We start from the raw sequence: 21,113 nt of genomic DNA, 5'->3' as shown, positions 1-21,113 counted from the left end.
ACATTTCCCATGATCAATCATAGCCATCAGATCTTCAAACTTGACTAGGTTCAATGCATCTTTCGATCTAAAAATGTTTTACCCTGCCTTGGAACTTGCATACATTTCTTGGAACTTGTGCTAGGGTATTGCGGTTCAATCTAAACTGTAGATCTTCCTGCCGATCTTCCATTGCCATAGATTCTTAACAAACTATATTTACGGCATTCCAATCATTTAATCAGTTCCATCTCATCAGCTTCCTTCATTAAATAATGCATATAAACATTTAATGCATTCTGTTATAGCTCGGTTACAACTCGGTTACAACTCGATAAATACTAAACTTCACTCGGTAGACATTCCACCTTCATCAACCGATAGCGATAACGTTAGGGTTTATCGACTAGGTTCTTTGCTTGGTAACATAGTATAGTATTAACCTTACAATTTACAACATATGTATGATGTTAAAACAATCTAAACATCATGATCTCATCATTGTCTGACTCGATAATAGTTGCCCATTGAATACCTTATTCATCCCCTTATTCATCATATTCTTTCCTATGTCTTTTACTGACATCTTTATATTCTTCAAATCATATTTCTCAAGATATGGCAACATCACACTGAATTAGAAAATCAATTTTTTGACATCAATGACAAAATAAGAATATCAAGACAGTAAACATCCTTAATCAATTATATCCATAATCATCAACAACCTTCTCAATATCCTTTATTGAAATGTCAGCAATCCTTCATTGTTTGTTATAGTGCCAAATGCTAACAATCTCCCCCTTTGGCATTGATGGCAAAACCAATTGATTTGACCTTAAAAGATTTAGATTGCTGTGATTTTCTGAAATGCTGAAATGCTCTCTTGCTCTCAATAGATTTTCTCCCCCATACTTTAGACTTCTCCTATTTTTAGTCTTCTTTCCAATCTTCAGTCTTCTCCCCTTTCTCAATTTTCTTCCCCTTTGACAACAATGCCAAAAAAAGAACTAAAACATAATTTCTTCATGTATGAAGTGAATTCCTACTATAATGTGTCAATTGAGTCTCGGTCAAAGCATTTTGTCTTCAATTTCTGTTCCCTATATGGTATCTTGTACACCTTTAGAAAACATCCTAAAGTGTGTAAATCAACATCAACTCCTAAAAGATATTCGTTAGAGTCATCGGATTGATGCTTTCACCGAACTTGGTCAGTGAGTAGAAGATAGGGGTAGGACCCCTAACTTACTTCTGAGATATTCAAAAGTGTGCCTTGGTAGTGGTTTGGTGAAGACATCTGCTATTTGTTCCTTTGTGCTAACATACTCCAACACCACTTTCTTCTTTTGAGCTTCTTCTCTAAGATAATGATATTTGATAGAGATGTGCTTTGTCTTAGAGTGCATAACAGGATTCTTTGAAATATTAATGGCACTAGTATTTCACAGAATATAGTTACTTGCTTGGCAACTTTCTCATTTATACCTTCCAACAATTGTTTGATCCATGCAATGTTGGTACAATTCAATGCCACAGCAACGTTTTCAGCTTCTGCTGTTGATTGTGAAACACATCCTTGTTTCTTGCTAAGCCAACTCACTAAACTTTCTCCTAAAAAGAAATCTCCTCCACTTGTGCTTTTTTTGTCATAAATGTTGCCTACCCAATCAGCATCAGTATAAACTTTTAAATCAAAATCATTTCCTTTCTGATATACTAAGCCATAATCTTTAGTGCCTTTCAAGTATCTAAAAATTCTTTTGCTTGCTGTCATGTGTGTTTCCTTAGGATCTGTAGAGAATCTTGCAACTATACCTACTGCATGTGCTATATCTGGTCTGTTGTGAACAACATATTGTAGCTTTCCAATCATGGATCGGTAAAGTGTCTCATCAACAGATGCAGATTCATTATTCTTTGATAATTTACAGTTGGTAGTCATAGGAGTACTTACTAGTTTTGAATCCTCCATTCCAAATTTCTTCAAGATTTCTTTTATGTACTTGGATTGAGTAATAAAAATCTCATTTTTCAGTTGTAGTATCTGTAAACCTATAAAATACTTTATCTCACCGATTAATGACATCTCAAATTCTTTGATCATTTCATTTCCAAAGTTCTTGCATAAATAGTCATTTCCACAAAATATAATATCATCAACAAATATGGCTGAGATCAGTATTCCATTTTCATCATTCTTCATGTACATATTGTTGTTCTCACTTGTCCTTATAAAACCAATCTTAATCAAATAAGAGTGCAATCTTTCATACCATTCTCTAGGTGCTTGTTTCAAACCATATAAAGCTTTGTTCAATTTACATACCTGATCTTTATTCTTGTCTTCAACAAATCCTTCAGGTTGTTCAATAAAAACTTCTTCTTCTAATATTCCATTCATAAATGTAGATTTGACATCCATTTGATATACCTTGAAGTTTTTGAAAGCAGGATATGCCAACAATGTTCTTACTCCTTCAAGTCTAGCAATAGGTGCAAAAGTTTCACCACAATCAATTCCTTCTTCTTGAGCATAACCTTTGCAAACTAGTCTTGCTTTGTTTCGAATGACCTCTCCTTTTTCATTTAGCTTATTTCTAAAAATCCACTTTGTACCGATTACATTTTTGTCCTTCGGTCTTGGAATTAGTGTCCATGTGTCATTCTTCTTGATTTGATCAATCTCTTCTGTCATAACATTTATCCAATCTTCACTATTAAGTGTCTCTTTCACTATTCTCGGTTCAAATTCAGATATCAAACATGTGTTCTGTCTCAGCTTGTTCCTTGTCATCACTGGATCATCCTTATCTCCTATAATTTGACTTGGTGCATGATGTCTTCTGACATACTTGGCTAATATAGGCTCGGTAGGCTCTGTATGATCTTCTTCATCACTCGGTAACTAGATATTCTCTTCATTTTCTTCAACAGTCTTCTCGGTAAGACTTGTCGGTTGAACATAGACAAATTCATCATAGTCTTCTGGTTCCTTGGAATTTCCTTCATCATTTCTTTCTGCAAATTCATCAATTTTCACATTTGCACTTTCTACTATTTTGTTAGATGATTTGATCAGACATTTAAATGCTTTGCTTCTAGAAGAATAACCTAGAAATGTTCCTTCTTCACTTTTCTGATCAAACTTGCCATTTCTATCATCTTTGTGAACATAGCATCTACTTACAAAGATTTTAAAATAATTTACATTAGGTTTCTTGTCATACCAGATTTCATATGGTGTCTTCAAAGTACCTTTCTTCAATTGTACTCGGTTAAGGGTGTAAATTGCTGTGCTTATTGCTTCTCTCCAAAATGTTTGTGGCACTTTCTTTTCAATCATCAATGTTCTAGCACAATCCACAATAGATCTGTTTCTTCTCTCAGCTATTCCATTCTGTTGTGGAGTTCTCGGTGCAGAGACTTGTCTTTTAATACCATGATCATTGCAGAATAAGTTGAATTCATCAGATGTGAACTCTCCTCCTCTATCTGATCTAAGACATTTCAGTTGTCTTCCTGTTTCATTTTCAACTCTTTCCTTGTACCATTTAAACATTTGAAAAGCTTCTGACTTTTGTTTTAAAAACATTATTGACATCATCCTTGAATAGTCATCCACAAATAATATGAAATATTTATCACCATAATAACTTTGAACTTTCATAGGACCACAAAGATCAGTGTGCACAAGATCTAAAATTCCCTTAGAAGTGTAAGACTTACTTGTAAAGCTTGATCTTGTCATCTTACCCATCTGGCATCCTCGGCACATAGCATTCTCAGGTTTTTCAAGACTCGGTAGACCTCTTACTTGGTGCTTCTTACCTATTTTGATCAAATTATCAAAATTTACATGACAAAACCTTTTATGCCATAACTAGGTATCATCTATCTTTGCATACAAACACTTGTTACGAGTTGAGTCAAGGTGAAATGTGTTACCTTTTTTCTGTGTCCCGGTAGCAGCTAACTTTCCATTCTTGTCATGAGCTTTGACAATTCCTTTCTGAAATTCTATTCGGTAACCTGTGTTGTTTAGCTGTGCTACACTCAACAAATTGTATTTCAAACCTTCAACCCTATAAACATCATTACATTTAGCATTGTCAAGAAGTGTTATAGATCCTTTACCTTTCACCGGACATGGTGCATCATTACCAAATTTAACATAGCCTCCATCATAATCTTCTAATATAACAAACTTGTGTTTATCTCCTATCATATGATGTGAGCATCCACTATCTATGATCCAAGAATCATTAGTATTTATGTGAGATATTAGGGCTTTTTCTTCATACCTTTCTTCATCTGATCCATCTTTGATAGCCACATAAACTACTTCCTCTGTATCAATTTCATCTGATTTATCATCATTGGATTCCTCATCAGCTATTAAGCGTGTCTTTCTATCTCTTCTTCTGAAGTCTCGATGTCCTCTGTAATGATTATCTTTCTGTCTGTCATCTCGGTAATCTCTCTTTTCAGTACAATCTTTGTCAAGACAATTAGAAGCTATATGTCCTATTTTATCACAATTGAAACATTTCAAAGGTAGTTTTCCTTTATACTTACCTTTGCCTCTAGGTAACCTTCTAGCTAATAGTGCTTCAAACTCTTCCTGCTTTCTGATTTCCTCATACAGTTTGTGTACTTCTTCCATGTTCTTACGAAATCTTTCACTTGCTCCACTGTGATCTCTTTCAGAGTACTTATACTTTATTTCATTGTAATCATTAGATTCATCAAGATGAAAAGAACTAAATGCAGATTCAACTCTATTTACCGAAGATCCACTATTATCAAAGTTACTTAACTCAAATGCATGTAGCTTACCAATAGTAGCATCTAAAGAAATTGGCATATTAGGTATAGATCTCAATTCATTGATTGCAGAGACTCGCATTGCATAAGCTGGTAGAAGGGTTCTTAACAACTTACTTGTTATATCCTTTTCTTCAATAGTTCCACCTGCTCCTTTGATTTGATTGTCAATCTCCTTTAGTCTTGTACTATACTGAGTTATCTTCTCACCTTCATTCATCCTCATGGATTCAAGTTGTCCTCTTAGACTATCTACTTTTTCTCTTTGAACATGTTCATCTCCTTCATACACAGATATGAGCTTATCCCACATAGCCTTTGCATCATTGCAACCTTCTAGGTCATTAAACTCTGAATTGGTCAATGAAGATGTTATTTCAATCATTGCTTGAATATGTTCTTGCTTTGCCTTTATCTCTTCCATTGTCAATGGATCGGTGCTCAGTGTAACAAAATTGTTCTCCAAATAGTATACAACATATTCTCCAACTCCTGATGATGCAGCTTCATCCTTTTCTGCCATGTAGAGAAACTTGACTTGTTCAGCTTCGGTGCATCCCTCTTATACATCTTTGGATCTTCAACTCAAGTGCCTTTAAACTTTCTTTTGGAGTCCAAAGCTCTGATACCAATTGATAGTTCTGATACTAAATGTAAGTATAGATCCCATAACCAACAAGATGAGAGGGGGGGGGGGGTGAATCATACAAACTTAATCTTCCATAAAAACATCAGATTCAACCTCGGTAACATATACTTTAGTAATATAACAAAAAATGTTAAACATGCAAACTCAAAAGCATATAAACATCATAAACCTCATAACACCAGATTTAACGTGGAAACCCAAATAGGGAAAAACCACTGTGGGATTTTGGACCCACTAAGAAATATACTCTTCTAGAGTATGCTTGGTTAAAAGCAAATCTTGTTAAAGATTACAAACACATTGCTAGATGTGACCCAGTTAAGGGATTTCCCTCAGATCTGTTAGGATCTTCACCTTGTTAGAAGTGACCTTGTTAAAGGATTTCAAACACTCAATCAGAATGTCACCTTGTTAGAGGGTTTTACAAATAAGACTGTTAAGTCCACTCGGTTAAGAGATTTTCTGTCACTTTCACAAAATAACAGTAATAAAAATCTATCTGCAACTTCACATCTAAAATGCTAAACTAGCTTCTTATTTGTTCAATACAATCTAGACATAGAACTAATCTTGTCCATCTACTGGGCTTCTATACTTTGTTTTTCAAAATAGGTCTTCAAGCTTTAGTGCTCGGTAATCACTATGTAGTATCCCTATGCATACACTTGCCCACATACATTGTTTATCAATAGTTTCCTATTTATAAACAATTAGCTAAGCGCTTAATCTCCTTGATCACATTTCCCATGATCAATCATAGCCATCAGATCTTCAAACTTGACCAGGTTCAATGCATCTTTCGATCTAAAAATGTTTTACCCTGCCTTGGAACTTATGCTAGGGTATTGCGGTTCAATCTGAACTGTAGATCTTCCTGCCGATCTTCCATTGCCATAGATTCTTAACAAACTATATTTACGGCATACCAATCATTTAATCAGTTCCAGCTCATTAGCTTCCTTCATTAAATAACGCATGTAAACATTTAATGCATTATGTTACAGCTCGGTTACAACACGGTAAATACTAAACTTCACTCGGTAGACATTTCGCCTTCATTAACCGATAGAGATAACCTTAGGGTTTACCGAATAGGTTCCTTACGGTTTACCGACTAGGTTCTTTGCTTGGTAACATAGTATAGTATTAACCTTACAATTTACAACATATGTATGATGTTAAAACAATCTAAACATCATGATCTCATCATTGTCTGACTCGGTAATAGTTGCCCATTGAATACCTTATTCATCCCCTTATTCATCATATTCTTTCCTATGTCTTTTACTGACATCTTTATATTCTTCAAATCATATTTCTCAAGATATGGCAACATCATACTGAATTTGTTCTGCATGACACCCAACTTCTCTCTGAAGAAGATGAATTTTGCTTTCCCCAATGCCTTTGTCAGAATGTCTGCTACCTATTGATTTGTAGGTATAAACTGTAGCTGAACAACTTCACGCTATACACAATCTCTGATGAAGTGATACCTGATGTCTATATGTTTCGACCTATCATGAAACACCGGATTCTCAGTCAACTTAATGCAACTCTAATTGTTGCAGTGTATCACTATAGTCTCCACCTTCTGACCAAACAAGGCTACTAGCAACTTTCGAAGGCATATAGCTTCACATGTCGCCATGCTAGCTGCTATGTATTCTGACTCTGCAGAACTTAGAGCCACAGACTTCTACTTCCTGCTGAACCAAGAGACAACTCCTGATCCTAGACTGAAACAACACCCTAAAGTGCTCCTCTTGTCTGTTGTACTGCCTACCCAATCTGCGTTAGTATAGCCCATCAACTTGATTCCTTCACCTTGAACATATCTAATCCCATACTCGATTGTACCTCACAAATAATGCAGCACATGCTTTGTCGTTGTCCATTGCACTCCCTTTGGTTCAACCATGAACTAACTAAGAGAGTTAACTGCAAAAGATATATCTGGCCTGGTGTTGACCAAATACATGAGAGAACCAATCAACTACCTGGATAATGTGGGATCTACATCCTTCTCCCTAGATGTATCTACCTTCCTCCAATTCATGATCATAGGTGTAGACATGGCTTTGCAATCTTCCATCCTGAACCTTTTCAAGATTTCAATGCAGTATTTCCCTTGTCCAAGGAAAATCTCTCCATTTGTCTGCCATACCTCCATGCCTGGAAAGTAGTGCATAAGTCCCAAATCCTTCATCTCGAACTCTACTACAAGGTCCCTCTTGCACTCTTCTATGAGTCCTAGTGAACCTGTTAGAAACAAGTCATCCACATATAGAACAAGAATGAAAATCTCACCCCCAACCACCAAGTAGTAGAGATTAGCATCCGCGTCACTCTTCAGAAATCCCATTTCCTGCAAGTAACTATCAATGTGCTCATACCACACTCTGGGAGCCTGCTTGAGTCCATACAAAGCTCTCTTTAATCTACACACGTGGGTCTCTTTGTTGTGTGCTACAGAGCCTTCTGGTTGTTCTATGTATACCTCCTCTTTCAAATCACCATTGAGGAACGTTGTCTTGACATCCATTTGATGGATCTGCCATCCCATTTGTGTTGAAATTGAGATTACAGCTCGTATAGAAGTATACCTGGCAACTGGAGCAAATGTCTCCTCATAGTCTATTCCCTCCTTCTGAGAGAACCCTTTTTCCACAAACCTTGCCTTGTATTTCTCGATGCTACCATCTGCACCGTGCTTGATCTTATAGATCCAACGTGATCCAACTACAGCCCTATCTGTTGGTCTAGGCACTACCTCCCAAACATCATTCTGCATAATTGAAGTATACTCCTCAACCATAGCATCTTGCCACACTTGATGTTGTGCAGCCTCCTGATAGCTAGAAGGTTCACTATCTACCAACTGACTAACTAATGCAACATAGTCATCAAACTTGACTGGTTGTTTCCATTATCCTAGGAGTACCCACTAACTCTTGAGTATTTCTTTGTGTCTGCTGAACCTTACGATTGTTGTTGCCAACAGTAGAAGATGAAATATCAACCTCCATGTCTTCTTGATGCATCTCTTCTTGCACCTGTTGCTCCATACTCTAAGAACTCTCACCTCCTGAGCCTATGCTTGTACTAGTAACTGTACTAGAGCTTTGCTGACCTTGATTCGATTGAGTGATCCTTGGAGCTTGTGTTGGCTACTCACTCTGATCATCTGCTGGCAAATCTCTGGACCTTCTAAATGCCTTGTCCTCCATGAACTTGACATCACATCGAACAATAATCCGCCTGGTCCCTAGAATGAATATCTAATATGCCTTTGAGGTTTCACTATACCCCACAAAGTACCCTCTTTCTACAGTTTGATCTAACTTGGTACATGTATCCTTTGGAATGTGACAATATGCCAAACTCCCAAAGATCCTGAAGTGACTAACATCTGGCTTCTTCCCAGTGAATGCTTCCTCTGGTGTCATCTTCCCTAGCACCTTATGTGGAACCCTGTTTTGTATGTATACTGCCGTACTACATGCTTCTGCCCATAAGTAATGGGGTAGGTCCTGATCATGTAGCATAGCCCTTGCTACCTCCGATATGGATCGATTCTTCCTCTCAGCAACCCCATTCTGTTGTGGGTTGTAAGGAATAGTCCACTCTCTTTTGATTCCTTCCCTGGTACAAAACTCTTGGAATTCATTCCCTTTGTACTCGCCTCCATTGTCTGACCGAAGAACCTTTATCTTCCTTCCTGTCAAGTTCTCCACAAGAGCCTTGAACTCTTGGAAGCGACTGAAAACCTCATCCTTGGTCTTCAAGAAGTATATCCAGGTCTTGCTGGAGAAATCATCAATAAAAGTACTAAAGTACTCATACCCTCTGAGAGATTTCGTCAACATTGGTCCACATACATCTGAATGTACTAGATCAAGAACACCCTTGGATCTAGTGTCACTCCTTGGAAAAGTTGCTTTCACAAACTTCCCCAACACACATCCCTTACATACATCATCATGCTCTGTGCTCACCTCTGGAACACCTGTCACAATCTCATGAAGCAATTTAAGTGCTCCATGATGTATATGGCCCATCCTCCTATGCCATAGCTCTCCAAGATCTCTAGGATTACTGCTGCTCATGAGTACCTTAGGAGTATCAAACTGCAACCTATAAAGTCGACCACTCCTAACTCCAATAGCTATGGGTGATTTCCAATCCTTATGCTTAATCAATACATTTGCCTCTCTAAAGAGTACATTGTACCCTTTGTCCCGAAGGATAGATATAGAAATCAAATTCATCCCTAAGCCTGGAACATGCAACACATCATGAAGAGGAATCATCTTACCATTCTCCCTCTGAAACTGAACAGTCCCTTTCCCAACTGAGTTGAGTTTGGACATGTTTCCCATAGAGATCTGGATTCTGGTGCTCTCCTCCTTATAACTGGAGAAGTATTCTCTAACTCCTGTCATATGAAATGACGCCCCACTATCTATGTACCAAACACTCTGTGAGGTTGAGCTAACCATACATGCTATGAGTGCAAACTCATCTTCCATTCTATTCGAGAGCTCATCTGCACTTGCTGAAGCTGCAACTTGCTTCTTGCCTTTCTTGTCATTCTTCTTCCTTTCTGGGCAATCGTTGACATAGTGGCCAAACTCGTGACAGCCGTAGCACTTGATCTTCAACAAGTCTTTCTTCTTCTTCTCACCTTGAGGATTTGATCCTTTGCTGGACCCCTTCTTTGCTTTTCCTTTACCCGCTAGGGCAACGTTCTCCTGTTCTGCCTCACTTTTATGACTCTTATTGTTGGCTCCATTGACAAGGCTTAGTCTAAGCTCCTCCTGAGTGAAGTCACTCCAAAGTCGATCCCAACTTGGTAAGGTGTCTCATCCAATCACAACTTGAACAAAGACATCCCACTGCTTAGAAAACCCATTTAGGGCTATTCGTACTAGCTCATCATCACTTGGTTTATCTCCAATAGCTGCTAACTCATCCTTGACAAGTCTGAGTCTGGTGAGGTAACTCGTCACGTCTTCTCCCTTATTCATTCAGGTATTCCTCAGCTTTTCTCTGAGAATCAGCTTCTGATTAGTGGTAGCATTCTGGTACAGATTTAGAATGACATCCCACATCTTCTTTGTAGTATCTAACTCAGCAATATGTGGAACAATATGGTCCTTGACACCATCAAGGATTAGCCTCCTCGCCTTGGAATCATCCTTCTTGTATGCTGCAAGCCGTGTTGCATCTATAGGTATAGTCACAACAGTGGTAACATATTCCTTGATACCATTCTCTTCTAGCAATAAAGAAATTCTGGCTTTCCAGACACCAAAATTAGAGGCTTTCCAGACACCAAAATTAGAGGCTCCATCCAATCTGTCTTGATCTCTTAAACCAACTGAGGCCATCTCAAAGGTTAAAGCAAATAAAAATTCTAAAGAGGTTAAACTAGGTTTTATAAACCCTTAGTTTCCTTTGCCTAGGGTAAATCTCTTCTACCCTTAACTTAGCTCTGATACCATGTGAAAAATCTATTACAATTACTGATTATTATCCTCCTATCTTTGATAGATTATTTGAGTAAAAAATACTGGAAAATGACACAACTATAATTTCACAAACTCATATGAATGCGCAACACAATGAACACAATATTTTTGAACAATTGTCCCTGGAAAAACCCCAAAGGGAAAACCAATACTGCAGATGAGGAATATATATTAACTACAACAAATCAAGAGATACAAATACTGTTTGCCTGTTACTGGTAGAGCTTCGACGACCTCCCAATTTCTTCTGCTGAGATTCCACCCCGCTACTATCCTAACGCTATCATTGCACCCTTGCTAACACTACAAGACTACTTGCTAACACTACAAATTCTTCACACAATTCATTCATTCATTCATCGTTTTCCAAATGCCCCCTGACCCCCTTATATACTACTTTCGTTGGAAAACCAACAGCCGAGATTAATTCTCACTCAATGGCTCAGATTAAAAACAACTAAACAACCCTAACCAAATTGGTTGCTAGAAGTTTCTAAAAAGAGTCAAATAATTAATTAGAATTGTTTGAACTCTAACTACATTTGTTAGCAAACAATTATTTACTAATTATTTAGCAAATAGACAAACAGCTGTCCAAGCTAACAAACTAACAAACACTCTTCTCATCCCTTTTCCTTTTCAGGGTCACATTAATCCTATGATGCAACTTTGGAAGCTCGTCTCCCATGGATTCCTCCTCACTTTCCTCAACTCCCACACCAACCATAACCGCATACTCACAGCCAACACTCCAAATTCCTTCTTTGATAACATCCGAATGATATCCGTTCCCTTTGAATTTCCACCTATGGATACTCTGGAAGGCGTTGAAAATGGAATTGAGGCATTGGCAAAGGACACGGGGCCTTCCGTAATTGATAGTCATTCAGGAAATAAACGCCAGGGAAGAAGAAAACAAGATCACCTGTATATTTGCAGACGTCTGGATGTGCTTTGGCTTACAACCGGTAGCCACGCTCCATAACCTTCCTCTCGCCGCTTTTCACACAGCTCTTGTTTCACTCTTCGCCATTCGCTACTTTAGTGCCCATCTGGTCTCGCTTGGCATCCTTCATTCTGATGGTAACATATAATCATTACTCTTTCAATCGATTTTATTATTTATTTCATGATGTGAACGATATTTATAAACCTCTTTATCTTTGTGGGTTTTATGTGAAGGAATTCCAAAGAAAAATAAAAAAACAAAATATCTCCCCTCCATGCCGGCGCTGCGTTCTGGAGATCTTCCGTGGTCGTGGGCAGGGGAAATACATGATTCGGAAAGGGATTCGCATGGCAGAGGATGTCAAGCACATCAAATGGGTCCTCTTCAATTCTTTCTTAGAGATTGAAGCTCCAGTAGACGAAACGTTGTCCAAAGATGTGGGCGTTTATCCAATAGGTCCTCTAATTCCTCCTGAGTTTTTCCATAGCAGGACGGTCACGAAGGTCCTTCCAAGCTTCTGGAAAAATGACACAGAATGCTTACAGTGGTTAGATAAACAGTGTGCTCACTCTGTGATCTACATATCTTTTCGAAGTTTGGTAGTTCTGAGTGAAAAGCAATTGGAAGAACTTGCTCTGGGAGTGGAGGCCACACAGAGACCGTTTCTATGGATTGTACGTTCTGATCTAGTGAAAGCAAGCAAAGCTATTTTACCTGCTGGTTTCTTGGAGCGAGTGAGAGATAGGGGTTGCATAGTTTCGTGGGCGCCACAATTAGAGGTGTTATCTCATCCCTCCATAGCTTGTTTTGTGACTCACTGTGGATGGAATTCCGTGCAGGAAAGCATCACCATGGGCGTGTCCATGCTTTGTTGGCCTTACCATGCAGACCAGTTTGTTAACCGCACGTATGTTGTGGATGTGTGGAAATTGTGTCTGCCATTGCATGCGAATAGCCAAAGAATTATAGAGCAGGGGGAGTTTGTGAAAGGTGTAGAGATTTTACTGGAATCAGAACAAGGCGTGGAGATCAGAGAGGAAGTGAGAAAATTGAAGATAATTGCTCGGGATGCAATCAAGGACGGGGGCTCCTCATGGAATAACTTTAATCTATTTGTCACAGCCATGAAGCGACAACAAAATGAATGAATTGCTTTCTGAAGCGATTGTTTTGTTTCACTTGGCTCCTTTTCTTGCATGAAGCAATACTTTTATCCTGTTAAGGTGTCTCGTGTCGTACTCCCACATAGGTGATAAGGTGTCCCTTGTGTCGTACTTCCACATAGGTTATGTCATCCATGTTGTTACAAGACACTCTTGTTCAGCAACCTATCATAGAATACAAGAAAAATGATGTGATAAAGGCTATTTTGTTAAAAATGGACCTTACTTAGTAACCATGTTTTCATTTTGCCAACTCTTCATGTAGAAAGTGAAGGGTGTAAATGCTATGTATTTTCATCAAAGTTCATGTTTTTATTTTATCAATTAAAAATATAAATGTGTTTTCAGCATTGCTGTTGGGTTGAGTTTTGTATGTAGAGTGTTGATAATATAATTAAAAAAAAAAAAAAAAAAAGCCGAAAAAAATTATACAAGATGTAGAAATATAGAATTCACCAAATTACCAAATTATAATATGATCAATCATCCATTTTCTAAAAATATTATAATAAAATATAGCAATTAGATCTATAAAGGGAATGTTAGAGTGAAAGCAATGGTGAATATGGTTGCTAAAAAAGGTTAAATAATGAACCAAAAAATGTCAAGAAAGATATTCTTATAAAGAATCTATAGGAAAAACTAATAGAAGTAGATAATGAGATATAAAAATTAAGATAATGCACTCAAAAAAATTAAACCTAAAAAAACTTATAGGGATAAAAGTATAGGGTTTGGGAATTAAACATTAATAATTCAAATTATTAAGAAAATTAAATGTATTATTAGAAAGAAATTAGTTATGAGAATTATCTTAAAATTTGATAAGAAAAAATGTTGTGAAAAATGTATGCGCTAAAATATCTTAACTAAAATAGTATTACTTCTTTTGTATTCTTTTGACAAATTGTACCTCTTACCTTGTGATTGAATCTTGATTATATCTTAAATAACATTCCTTGATTCAATCAGATCATTTGTGAAATAACGTTATACCTATCACTAGGGACTAGGGTACATTGCATGTGAATACTTTCCATAATTTAACCTTTCAGAGGCTCTTCTTTCACCCTTTCAAGCTCAAAGGAACTATCTTTAGCTTCCTCCTAGCATTGGCACATGCCATTTGAATAGCCAATGAAGTATACACAATACTTTTTAGTAATCAAAGATGCTCTAAAACAAGCACTATTACTAGCATGAGAAAGATATTTTTATGGCCAAGGATACTAGCCATTAGTTTTGGGAGTAGGATATGTGTGCACCACTTTGTTTAAATATGTGACCAAGATGGTAAGGTGTAATAGATGCCAAAGGTTTACAAGAAATATGAAATATATAAATACTTGACTAAAAATAACTTGAACTAAGGGTCCATTCCAATAGTAGGCCATTGATTTTATTACAAAAAATCACTAATAAACCTAGCAATATTTTAAAATGAATACTTGTAGCCAAAATTATTTTATCAAACGTGTTATATGAATTACTACAAAGAAAAATAATGCAAAACTTATAATGCATTTCTTACTAACTGATGTTACTCCTAGGTTTAGGGTGCCTCAAATAATCATTTCTAGTAATGTTATGTGTTTTAGAGCATATGAAAGAATTATATTCCAAAAAACATGGGATCAACATTACTTATTGATCTCCTTATCACCCTCAAGGAAATGGAAAAACTAAATATGATAAGAAAACTTTGATATTAGATTATCATTAGGACCTTAGAGCAAAATAATAGTAGAGTAGATAAATTTAAGGTTCTAGTCTAGATTGACATAATTAACTCTAAAAAGAATATAGGTAGAAGCCCTTTTGAATTATTATATGGGAAAAATACTACATTTCTTATAAATTTGGAGTTGTGTACCAAATCCTATGATACGTTGAAGTAATTGAAGAATATTTGATCACTTAAGGGTTCAACTATGGATCTAGGAGAGATTTAAAGTTCAAAGATATTAACAAGAAGGGACCTAATGAATCCATCCATGTGAAAATGCTTTATTTGAAGAGATTACATGTGGAAAAATACATTTCTAGTGAATCAAATAGACACTTTTCTTGAAAGATGTCCAAGATCCTATATAACATTATCCATTGAGCTCAAAACCACACCCTTTGACAAATCACATCAATTTTATATTGGTTATTCATTAAATGAGTTGAAAATATATTAAATATTGTAAATGTCACTTTTATATAAAGATTTTTCAATAATTTTATGCTAAAAAGTAATTTTGAGAAATTTGTTGACATGTGTATTGGGCATCCAATTGAATGGTTTTTGAATCAACAATAAGTTCCAAATTTTGGATCAAGAGGTTTTGTATATCTCTCTCTAAAAATTAGTTGAGAAATGTTAGATAGCTGAGAAATGTTAGACATAGTTAGAGAGTGTCTCCATCCAAGTACTTCCGCATGTTTGGATCCAGACCTAGTCATATTAAAATGAGAATTTTTTCTTTTATAGTGGCTTGCTTCAGTCAAACCCTCCAAGGGACCACCATGCAAAGGTAGGAGAGAACGAGATCCCTTGCTACTACCCACCACCTCAATAGGCATACTAGTGAAAAAGAACATAGAAAAATCTTCTAAACCAACGATGGAAGCAACATGGAGGAAATCCTTAGCTAAACCCACCTCCATAGGGCCGTCGAGGAGAATAGAACTAACATCACTACTAGGAACCATACCTAAAAGGATATAAGCCTTGAAAATTAGTCTCATAGAGGTGGAAACACCCAAACCATGGAGACCTGCAACTCCAATGAATGCCCAAAATCTCAACTAGAAGGAGATAAACCGAGGACCCACCTCAAACATAGCCAAAGGGGCATAAACACCTTCTAAGTAGAAAACACCATAAGCCACCAGAGACGAAACCCTAGGAGGGGGAAAAATTGAAGCACTTAAAGAAGAGAAAGAGTTTGAATAGATGAGCTCACTGAGACAAACCCCAAAATAGGGGAAAAAAATACACCATAGGAGAAATAGGGAACTCCCCCAAAGGTAGAGGACACAAGGCCTCCCAACCTTAGCCCAATGCAAGAAGGTAGAGAAAGCCCAATAAATATTAGGGGCACCACATGAAACTCACTATCGGTTAAAAGGAGGGACCACCACAAGGATGAGTCCCTTCAAAAAAGTAGAAGGATCAGCCAGTGAGACATCCAAGAATGGGGCACAAACAACAACCTCCAAGCATATTCAATTGCCACATGAAGGAAAAATCGCTTGCAATAGGGAAAATACCTCACGGAAGGCACTAGGGGAAGGTCCAAAAGCCTTCAAACAAAGGCCAAACAAAGTTTTCAACATGATAGGAGACACAACCAAAGCCCACTCCAAAACTATAGAGAAGAGGATGAAGACCCAAAGCTCAACAAACTTGGCTAGACTACATACTCCATCCTCACCATCCACATCTTTCTCACCTCCATCCTTCAAATTGCTTGCATCAGTGCCACTGCTGGAAACCCTAACAGAGCTCACCATCAATATTATACAAAGGGGATAGTTAATAATATTTTCTTGTTAGTGCAGAGGCCATTGTTAAATGTATGTTCATTTTCATGGGTACACAATTTATTATATACAGTATTAATAATGTGACTAAAATGAAAGGTATGTGATTCTTGATCTACAAATTGGTTTCCTAATCAATTCTCAAACAATAATCTTGAAGGAGATCCTAATTTTATCATTAAGAGTTTCAAATATTATAAAGTAGAACATTGGAGCCTCAATTAACTTCATGAAAAAGATCTTGAGATTTTGGATAATTGTCAAGTGTTAGAATCAGTGCAATTTCTAAGGAAATTAGTTGGTGGATTGGGTTTCCAATTCAAGCATCCAAATATATTTTAGTGAATAACCTATATTGGGAGAGGATTTGATAAATTTCCTTTTTACTTATGAAATCAAAATTTTATAAAACAAGAGTGATTTTATTTTCTATGATGGTTACTTTTTCTATTACAATGATTACTATCACTTTGATTAATACTCTTTCATTATTTTTGATGATTTTCGAATTCCTTCAATGTATTTTGGATAACAATATGGAGTTGGCTTCAGTTATCAAGAATTATGTTATGTCTATTTTGTTCTAGTTTGATGATTTAAATATTTTGATGAGAGAGTGTCCTTTAGATAGGTACTTGTGTCTTGATTTCATGCCCTTTTTCATCTTACCTTTTCTAATATTTTGGATCCTTTGCAATATTTAGATATTCTAGCAAGCACTTGAAAAAAATCAATACTCTAATAGAGGCTCTTTTTCCATCAATTCAATCTTTTTTTGAGTTTGATAAGGCAATTATTGAAGATATTTCCTCTCTTGTTTGGGTTTATGCTGATTCCAATTATCCTATTTAGTACCTTGAAAAATACCGAAATCTTGTGAGTCCATTGTTTCCTCCTTTTTATTAGATTTTCTCAAGCATTACTTTTATACATTGCTTCGTTTGATTGATGATATTCAACTTGGATTCTTCTTTTTATTGGAAAATTTGAAGGGCGAGTAAAGAAGTTCTTTTCTTTTTGGATGTTCCTTTTATTTATTTATGGTTGTCTCTATTAAATGTTGGAGGTTTTCTTATCTCTTGTGTTACTTCTCTTGTTATCTTTATTTGAAGTTGATTTATATAGTTTCTTCTATAGTTTCATTCTTTTTTTCTTTAGAGCTATCTATTCTTTTAGATGCTTATTCTTCACCATTGGTTATTTTTGGCTTCACTTCTCTTTGGTTGTGAGAGAGGAAAATGTGAAACTTGTTTAGATTACTTACCCCCTTGTCTCCTTAATCTTGGTCCTTGGATATTGTATGGTTTGGATTTGTAATTAGCTCCCTCTAATAGTCTTTTTGGTGGTAATGATTTCTATCATATGCCACCAAGTATAGTAGGAAATATCATTCCTTTTTAGGTATTTCTAGATAGCGATGTTATGAACTCATCTCTTAATCTTCATAGTTGCATTATAATAATACCAAAGAGTATATTAATAGCTCTAATTAGTGAGATTGAATAAATGATATTACAAATAGAGTGAGAGATTCTCCTCTTAGACAAGGGGCATGTAAGGGATTTCAGAGCATTCAACTATGTTTGATAAATGTAAACTAAGAATACTTGCAAAGAAGGGTACTTCTAGTAAAAGAATCATTTGAATGACAACATTCATAGTGTTCATCCTCCCCATACTTCACATCCTATGAGCATTTAGTATTTGATAGTAACAACATTTGTGACTCTCCTATAGTGCTTATGTTATATCTTCAAAACCTAATTATCATATCTAAAAATCCAAACATATTCCATAAAATAAGGAGAAAATATAATGATTATACTAAGAAGTGGAATTAAAAAACCCTAAGACATTCAATCCGTACTATATCTGATAGCTATACAACTATATTAGAATACTTTTATCATAAAATATAACTATTAAAATAATAAGCAGGCAATGTTAAATGAACAAGAAATCTTGAATAGACCTTCCAAATTTTAAATTAGATATTTAATCTATATATTTAAACCCTCACGGGAACGGAATGTGCTGTTTAAGGCCCGCCCTCGGCGTAACGCGATTTTCACTATGCATGATACTGGAGATCCGGAAAGCTAGATAAATACAATCCCTATATGATATTGCCTAACAGACAAAAGTTGTCAGGCGAGGGTCCCTTCTCAAAACGATGTTTTACCCATTATATTTTGGCGTCTTTACTAAGAATAATCTTAAATCTGTGCTGCTCTGGAGAGGCGTAAGGAGCTAATCTCAGCCATGGCTCCTCACGCGCTTCTCGTTCCTTTTCCTGCACAAGGTCACATTAATCCCATGATGCAGCTCGCCTGGAAGCTCGTCTCTCATGGATTCCTTGTCACTTTCCTCAACTCCGACAGCAATCATAACCGTATGCTCAAAGCCAACACTCTAAATTCCTTGCGTGATAACATCAGAATGATATCTGTTCCCTTCCAATTCCCAGCTATGGATACTCCAGAACGTCTTGCAAACGCTATGGAGTTGTTGGAAAAGGGCATGGGGCCTTCTGTAATCGATCAAGTTGTTCAGGAAATAAACGCCAAGGAAGAAGAAAACAAGGTCACCTGTATAATTGCGAACGTCTGGATGTGCTTTGGCTTACAGCCGGTAGCCATGCTCCGTAAAGTTTCCCTCGCCTTTTTTCACACTGGTTACGTTTCACTCTTCGCCATTCTCCACATTACTGCCAATTGGGTCTCGCATGGCATCCTTCCTTCAGATGGTAACATATAATCATACCCTGTCAATCGATTTTACTTTTTATTTCATGATGCAAACGATATTTAAAAACCTTTTTCATCTTTGTGCGTTTTGTGTGAAGGAATTCCGAAGGAAGATAAAACAATTCAATATCTTCCCTCCATGCCGCCGCTGCATCCTGGAGAGCTTCATCGGTACTGGGCAGGCGAATACATGTTTCGGAAAGGGATTCGCATGGCAGAGGAAATCAAGCACACTAAATGGATGCTCTTCAATTCTTTCTTAGAGATTGAAGCTCCAGTAGTCGAAACATTGTCCAAAGAAGTGGGCGTGTATCCAATAGGCCCTCTAATTGCTCCTGAGTTTCTCAAATGCACGACGAGCACTAAGGTCCAACCAAGTTTCTGGAAAGATGAGACGGAATGCTTACAATGGTTAGATAAACAGTGTGCCCGCTCTGTGATCTACATATCTTTCGGAAGTTCTACAGTTCTGAGCGAAAAGCAAGTGGAAGAACTTGCTCTGGGAGTCGAGGCCACCCAGAGGCCATTTCTGTGGGTTGTGCGCTCCAATCTATAATGAGAGGAAGCAAACCTGTTTTACCCGCTGATTTCTTGGAGCGAGTAAGAGATAGGGGTTACATAGTTTCGTGGGCGCCACAGTTAGAGGTGTTATGTCATCCTTCCATAGCCTGTTTTGTGACTCACTGTGGGTGGAACTCTGTGCAGGAAAGCATCACCATGGGCGTGCCCATGCTTTGTTGGCCTTATATCGCAGACCAGTTTCTTAACCGCATGTATGTTGTGGATGCGTGGAAATTGGGTTTGCCATTAAATGCGAATAGTCAAGGAATTCTAGAGAAGGGGGAGTTTGTGAAAAGTGTAGAGATTTTGCTGGAATCGAAACAAGGCCTGGAGATAAGAGAGGAGTCCAGAAAGTTGAAGATAATTGCTAGGGATGTAATCGAGGAGGGGGGCTCCTCGTGGAATAACTTTAATCTATTTGTCACGGCCATGAAGCGACCACCGAATGAATAACTTGCTTTCTGGATCGATTGTTTTGTTTGCTTTCTGATCAGGTCGTCCCTTGGGTCATCTATGTGGTTACAACACATTCTTTCTTGTTCAGCAATCTGTTTTAAAATCAAACAATGTTGTGCTAAAGGCTATTTTGTTAAGAAATGGGCCTTACTTAGGTAGTAATCATGTTTTCATTTGGCTAACTCTTCATCTAGATAGTGAAAGGTGTTAATGCTACGATCTTTCATCAATTATGATGATGCTATTGTATTATAGATGTGTCTTTGGTATTGTTGTTGGCTTGAGTTTTCTATAAAGAATGTTAGTAATATAATTTAAATTTTTTATGTTTTGTTAATAATATAATGTAAAGACAAAGCATTGAGAAATTTTCAATTTCAAATTTGTTAAATTGTGTATTCTTTTTAATTCAATTCAATAATTTGTAATGTCTTTAAAACTTTCTCTCTTATGCAATTTAATGAGATTATAATTGTTCTAAGATAACTAAATTATGAAACGCGTTGTAATCAGATGTACATAGTCTGAATATAGATGTAAAGGGCTGCTGTCTCGGGCAGATCAGTAGGCTTCTGGGGTGATAAGTCCCTTCCGATTCTCAGTAGGTGGAAGTTGTGGTGATTGACAAATGGTTAATGCCAAGCTACAGTTGTGTGAGAACTGGATGAAAAACTTATATAGGGGGAAGCAGAGTACCCCGCCGTTCACGAGAGAACG

The 21,113-nt window shown here is 36.9% G+C and overlaps 2 protein-coding genes across 2 annotated transcripts; both read left to right on the top strand.

Moving 5' to 3' along the window:
* The first annotated feature begins 11,767 nt into the window (after positions 1-11,767).
* LOC131870079 (UDP-glycosyltransferase 74E1-like) lies at positions 11,768-13,086 on the top strand. The gene is made up of 3 exons (XM_059215782.1): positions 11,768-11,860; positions 12,172-12,672; positions 12,778-13,086. The coding sequence occupies exons 1-3, from the start codon at positions 11,768-11,770 to the stop codon at positions 13,084-13,086; spliced, it is 903 nt and encodes a 300-aa protein (XP_059071765.1).
* Positions 13,087-18,894: 5,808 nt separating this feature from the next.
* On the top strand, positions 18,895-20,393 carry LOC131870078 (UDP-glycosyltransferase 83A1-like). The gene is made up of 3 exons (XM_059215781.1): positions 18,895-19,378; positions 19,478-19,917; positions 20,085-20,393. The coding sequence occupies exons 1-3, from the start codon at positions 18,895-18,897 to the stop codon at positions 20,391-20,393; spliced, it is 1,233 nt and encodes a 410-aa protein (XP_059071764.1).
* Positions 20,394-21,113: the final 720 nt, after the last annotated feature.

The sequence above is a fragment of the Cryptomeria japonica genome, unplaced genomic scaffold (assembly GCF_030272615.1).
Source record: "Cryptomeria japonica unplaced genomic scaffold, Sugi_1.0 HiC_scaffold_281, whole genome shotgun sequence".
Classification (NCBI taxonomy): domain Eukaryota; kingdom Viridiplantae; phylum Streptophyta; class Pinopsida; order Cupressales; family Cupressaceae; genus Cryptomeria; species Cryptomeria japonica.
Note: the sequence above shows the minus strand (reverse complement) of the source record. Positions and strands in the feature narration are given on the sequence as shown.